Source organism: Dreissena polymorpha, chromosome 6 (assembly GCF_020536995.1).
Source record: "Dreissena polymorpha isolate Duluth1 chromosome 6, UMN_Dpol_1.0, whole genome shotgun sequence".
Classification (NCBI taxonomy): domain Eukaryota; kingdom Metazoa; phylum Mollusca; class Bivalvia; order Myida; family Dreissenidae; genus Dreissena; species Dreissena polymorpha.
The window spans coordinates 80,987,059-80,993,643 of NC_068360.1; the positions used below are offsets into that span (position 1 = coordinate 80,987,059).

Sequence of the window (6,585 nt, forward strand, 5' to 3'; positions counted from 1 at the left end):
TAATATTTCGTTAAAAAATTCATCAGAAGATTTGTATCTTTAGGCACAATAAAAGAACACAAACAAACACGCCAATGCCCCAAATTTTATAACATAGGAACATGTTGTTGTTGTTGTTGTTGTTGTTTTCTGTCCGCACACTATTTCATTCACATCGCTTTCAATTTTTTTTTCAAAAATTGGCAAATGTGATTCCCTCGTCATATACAGTTTTTTCATAAATAAAATCGACATTGTATCTATTAAATCGCTCAAAATGTGTTGTATTTTATTCAGATGTAAACGAGTGCGCCCCCAGCCCGTGCCAGAACGGCGCCACGTGCAACAACCTGCTGGACGCGTACACGTGCACGTGCGTGGCGGGATACGAGGGAACCAACTGCGAGATTGGTGAGTGTAGAGTTAGAACTTAACTTTGATCATCGCTTTATTAATTTTGTAGTCATTAAAAACATTTGAGGTACAACGCACAATATTGCGAATAATAAATTTACTTATTTGATTTTAAAGGGAAATTTACATCTTGCTAGCGTTACGTGTCTTTTTTGCCAACTGAATCAACTGAATTCCGCAGACAGCAAGAGCGAGAGAGAGAGAGAGAGAGAGAGAGAGAGAGAGAGAGAGAGAGAGAGAGAGAGAGAGAGAGAGAGAGAGAGAGAGAGAGAGAGAGAGAGAGAGAGAGAGTATTGTTAAAATTTACTTGAACGTTGAAAGAAAGATTTGTTATAAATATTTCTGGTCGATTTATTTACTCATTAAAGTAAAAACAAAGTAACTTGTTAACAGTAAAAGGTCGATTTATTTACTCATTAAAGTAAAAACAAAGTAACTTGTTAACAGTAAAAGGTCATCAAGGAAAGAAATTTGTTCAATCAAGCCTTTCCTTCGTTTGTAGGAGATGTTAGCGGAGACACATTTTTGCCTAAATCTTGAGCCTTAAATATAATATTAAAAGAAAACGCATAACAAAAGCTGCATATACCATATTTTCTCGTGGTTTCTGTGTTTTTTGGCAAAACAAATTATCGTTGCTATTCGAAGTTTACCCGACACGCTGTTCTTTGTTGATGAATGTCGTTTATTTCCAGACATCAACGAGTGCACGAGCTATCCGTGCCAGAACGGCGCTACATGTGTGGATAACGTGAACAGTTACACGTGCAACTGCGTCGGAAACTGGGCAGGCACCCACTGTGAACTAGGTACTTCTTGCCTATTTAATATTTGAATTAAACAATCATGGTACACAAACATAATATGGCCGCAATTCCAAAATGTGTCAGCATTATATATTTAATCTGCCGACCGTAATAGCGAATTATGTAGCCACGGAACAATGTCGACCTGGATAATCACATATAGTTAAACTGTTTGATTTTATTAGTTGTCATTATAAAAGACATAATCACCACCATATGTTATGATACATACTTTACCTTATGTTCTATCATTACGTTTTGCTACTCAGTGCATGGCAACTGGGCCACATGGAATGACTGGAGTATTTGTTCGGTCACGTGCGCCAATGGCACCGTGTCCCGGACTCGCACGTGTACTGACCCCGCCCCAGTCAACGGAGGAAACAAGTGCTCCGGTGTCGACACGGAGGTGAACACCTGCTCATTTGATTCTTGTCCAGGTACGTTCTTTAAAAGTGGGATAGCTTGTTAGTCTTATATCATTAGTATGATCGTCATAATCAAAACAACAACAGCAACATCTTCATCATCAACATGAACACCCTCTTCTTTATTTAGTCATCATCATTAAGGTCGTCAGAAACATAATCCTCTTCTTATCATTCTACATCTCATCGTTTGTCATGCTTCAAACACGGTATTACGTATTTTGTTTTGTGCTTGTTCGCCATTCTCAGTGGACGGAGGCTGGTCTGCGTGGAGCGCCTACGGCGACTGCTCGGCCACGTGCAAAGGAGGAACCCGAACTCGGACACGTGACTGCACGCGCCCCTCTCCTGCTTGGGGAGGCGCCGAGTGTGTGGGTGTGAAGTTCGAGACTGGCGAGTGCAACACGAACCCTTGCAACGGTATGAGGTCTTTGAGCATATGTGGGTTATTTATCAGATAATGATATTTTGCCGACATATGAATAATATGTGGTTATATAACATGCTTTGCCTTGTAATACTAAACCTGATTTAAATTTATTACTAATATAATATGTGCTTTTATAACAGATTCCATTTTGTGCATGGTGTAATGCGTCTTCCGATCTTACGTAAGAAAATGGTTGCCTAAATGTTTAATGCGTGCTCGTTTTTCATTGGCTAAGCCAGGTCACATGCTGACCGTTTAATTCTCTTATTTGGTCATTATTTAACTTAAATGTCGTCACGAAAGTAAACAAGATAATGTCATTGAATACAATACATCTAACTTTTTCCCCTTTATAACGTTTATTATGCACAAACAGTGTAGTCGGTTATATAAAAATGTATGGTATTAAATTGTATATGAAGCTCAAGCAACGTTCTCGCCCACTATTAATTTTATCACACTTTTCTCACACCGTACGGGGTCAGTATGAAGCTGTGGTATCTGCAGATCTTAATTTGTGTTGAGTGATTCACTCAATCCCAAAAAGTTCAATAATAGTTTTTCATGAGGCCGATATTTGAAAACAACTCTGTGTTTCAGTGACTCCCCCACAAGACGGCCTATGGGGTGCCTGGCAGAAGTGGCAGGGTTGCTCCGTTACGTGCGGAAGTGGCGTCCAGAGGCGCTACCGCAACTGTGACAATCCAGCGCCGGATTACGGCGGCCTTCCGTGCCTAGGAGAAGGTTTCGAGGAACAGAAGTGCTCCGACGCAAGTGCTTGTCCATGTAGGTTTAAACAATTTTGGTTTGTGTGTTTTTTTGTTTGTTTTGGCCTTTAAATGTTTGTGAACGATAAAGTAATTTCAAACACATTTCAATCTGATTAGTTCATGTAATACTCCCATAACACGCAGCAATATCAACATCATTGATTCTGCTCACGGCACCAGGATGTCTGCGTATGGTTCCAAAAGCTTATAGCGTTGAATAATCAGATATGAAAAATACTATAACACGTATATTTTCTTCGCTTTTTCCAGTGGCCGTTGACGGACAATGGAGTGCTTGGTCTACGTCAATGTGTGACGTCACCTGTGGTAATGGGAAGGTTGTCAAGCAGCGAAAGTGCGACAGTCCCGCCCCTAAACACGGCGGTGCCGCCTGCCCTGGGGACAACGTGGAAGTGACGAATTGCAAGATGGCGAATTGTCCTGCTAACACCGCCAACTCAAGTGCGTTTGGTTACGGAACCGAGTATAAATCGGTAAGTAGTGCATGGTAATATGTATGTCTCACTTGTCACTGCGCCCCACCCCCATGCCCCGCCAACCAGAGATACACAATCCGACTCTTTCTTCTGAGTAAAGGTATCTGCCACTGTCATACGATTTCTTATATATCAAAATCGGTTTTCATTAAACACGAATTGCCTATTCTCGATTGAAGTTTATGACAAAAATTACTTCAAACATTGACACAAAAGCATAATCTTATTTTTGAAATAGTTCACCGAAAGCCTATTTTTACTACCAATGTCAGTCCAAAATTACGCTGCACATTGGCAAATGCGCCTATTTCAGAAATGTCCAAAGGGCTTTTTCACGTGCAAGAAGGGAAAGATCACGTGCATCCAGACAGAGTTTGTTTGCGACTGCTCTCCTGATTGCGATGATTCAAGTGACGAAGACAAGACGTGGGCAGGTTGTGCGATGCAAATGAAATGCTCTTCCGCTGCTGGTATGCTGTTGTATCACACAAAACACGTTTCTAAACGTCACTGAAAAGATATTGGCGCTTTTCAAATACTCGTGAAAGTCTTTTCATTTCAAGTTATTACAGTTAGAATGTCTAGATGTAGGGCAACGTTACCATGTTGGATGATAAAATTACAATTAACGTATGCTGATCTGAAGAAATGACAATGTTTTACTTAACCTTGTCACACAGAATTTTTTTTTAGACGGGCATGATAAATATTTATATTGTTCTTTGTAATAGACCTTAAGCAAGTGGATTCCGGTTTGTGAAGATAAATGAATAATCTTTAAAACACAAGAAACACAAGAAAAATATTTCAATCTTTTAAATCGTTTAATCTAGACTCATTAAGATTGAAAAGTGTGGTCGTATTTAGCCTCCCGTTTATTCATGTGTGGCTACAGTGACAACTATAACTAACGTAAATTATAATTACAATGTTTGACATACGTTATAATGACAATTAATGAACACTACGGAGGTTGAAATTAAAGTGACACTTTAAAGGGACATTTTCACGTTTTGGTAAATTGACAAAAAATTTAAAAAAGTGTTTCAGATACGCAAATTTTCGTTTGAGTTATGATATTTGTGAGGAAACAGTAATACTGAACATTAACCATGCTCTCAAATATCCATTATATACAATTTTGGACGTTTAAAAAAACCTGAAAATTATAAAGCGTTGCAACGCGAAACGATTTAATAATTTGGAGACTTCTGTTGTTGTCGTTATATTTTGTGACGCTACGAGGATTGCTTATATAAAGTGTAAAATACATCGCTGGATGTATTTGCACCGATGGTCGAGTGGTCTAAGCGTTAGACGTTTACTCCAGGAGTCAGTGGTTCGAGCCCAGTTAAGGGTTAATTCTTCTTTCTTTAATTTTATTCTTTTTTTTAACTGGAGCTTTTTGGATCCAATGTTTACATTTATCAATATAAAGCATTTAATGACAAACTTCAATACATGCCAAAATATGTGAAATGGTCCATTTAAAGGGATCTTTTCACGGTTTGGTAAATTGACAAAATTGAAAAAAGTTGTTTCAGATTCGCAATTTTTCGGTTTAGTTATGATATTTGTGAGGAAAAAGTATTACTGAACATTTGCCATGGTCTAATATAGCCATTATATGCATCTTTTGACGATTTAAAAACCTAAAAATAATAAAGCGTTGCAACGCGAAACGATTGAATAATTTGGAGAGTTCTGTTGTTGTCGTTTAAATTTATGAAACTACGACGATTGCTGATATAAGGTATAAAATACGCATCTTATGTATGCTTGGTAGGATGGTTCAGTTGGCTAATGCGTTTTTAATTTAGGATTCCGGTGGTCACTGGTTCGAGCCCTGCTGCGGGCTATTTTTTTTTCCTTTTTTTAAATTTTATTTTTGATTTTTAACTGGAGTTTTTTAAATTTAATGTTTACCTTTATCAACATAAAGCATTTAATGACAAACTTTAAAACACGCCAAAATCTGTGAAAAGGCCCCTTTAAAGTCAAATTATTTGTACATATACTTTTATTTGTTATTAAGCCACATATGTTAATTATATAATGTTGACAGGTAAAAAACTGATATTTTAATTTTCAGGTCTCCAGACGACCGTTCTGACACTGCTTCTAGGAGTCGCAATGTGGTTCTTCACGCGTCACTGGTAGTCCAGACCAGAAGGAGCATCGATGTTTTTCGCTCGAATGACTAACTAATAACGAGTTGATTTACTATAGACAAGTACATTAACGAGTTGATTTACTATAGACAAGTTGCTTGAACGTAGACAAGTTTTACGATCTACCAAATTACCGTAGACGAGTAACTATAATTGACTATGGACTTGATAATTGATTTTCGAACTTTTTGATTGACAACATATCAGTTAATTACCGTTGACCAATTGGATGACCATTAACCAGTAAATTGATATTCTACCTGTTTACTGACTATAAACCAGTTGAAGGACCATTGACCACTAAAGTGAATTTCAACAATTTGTTTTCACCACAAACCAGATGATTTATTAATCTGAGTCATTAGATTAAGAAAATCACCAGTTGTAGTTAGTACAACAAACAAAATATTTCAATACCATTAAAAAAATGAGCATGGTACATATACTGACAAATATTAGCTAAGCGATGTATATATATTCTTTATTTTTTTTATAAAACATGAATGTATGTAGTTTGACTGCATACATTGTTCATGGCTCTGGTTGTTTATGTTCTTTGATTTAAATAATGTTATTTTTATTTTCATATTATGTTATGTTGGCATTTTACTATACGTGTTTGCTCATTGTATTGCACATTTTCGTATGTATTTACATTATGAGATATAGCCGTGAAGATTCGTTACATCAAAAAGAGGAGGTCAACATGTATGGGACACGACTTGTTACCGTCACACATAAATTATATGTTGCTAAACGTACATTCTAACTATATGCTTCTCATCCTTTGTATTGCTGGTGATGGTGATAATTTATTATAATCTAATGTATGCAATTGTTAATTGTTTCGTGATTCCTCATAACATGCTACTTGTAATACGTAGTTACTAACTCATTATGTTTTTATATAAAAGTAACCAAGTAATGCGTGTTGTTCTCAATACCCTAATACTTCCTGATTAGCATGGAAAGTCTTTCGAGTGAGTACATGTATTCTAATGGCACATTTATTTGAATTACTCAACATGACAATGTTGCTCAACATTTGTTCGCGTAGCTAAGTCATCGAATGCACTGAGAGTGTGTAACA

General features: G+C 37.1%; 1 protein-coding gene across 1 annotated transcript in view; it reads left to right on the forward strand.

Annotated features, from left to right (window-relative positions):
* The window catches only part of LOC127835850 (fibropellin-1-like), a 64,581-nt gene extending 58,204 nt beyond the window's left edge, over positions 1 to 6,377 (forward strand). Inside the window, exons 21-28 of the mRNA XM_052362277.1 lie at positions 277 to 390; positions 1,089 to 1,202; positions 1,469 to 1,639; positions 1,877 to 2,047; positions 2,658 to 2,843; positions 3,098 to 3,321; positions 3,638 to 3,794; positions 5,417 to 6,377. Coding sequence (XP_052218237.1) covers positions 277 to 390; positions 1,089 to 1,202; positions 1,469 to 1,639; positions 1,877 to 2,047; positions 2,658 to 2,843; positions 3,098 to 3,321; positions 3,638 to 3,794; positions 5,417 to 5,484 — 1,205 coding nt within the window. The 3' untranslated portion in view covers positions 5,485 to 6,377. The remainder of the gene's footprint in view (positions 1 to 276; positions 391 to 1,088; positions 1,203 to 1,468; positions 1,640 to 1,876; positions 2,048 to 2,657; positions 2,844 to 3,097; positions 3,322 to 3,637; positions 3,795 to 5,416) is intronic.
* Positions 6,378 to 6,585: the final 208 nt, after the last annotated feature.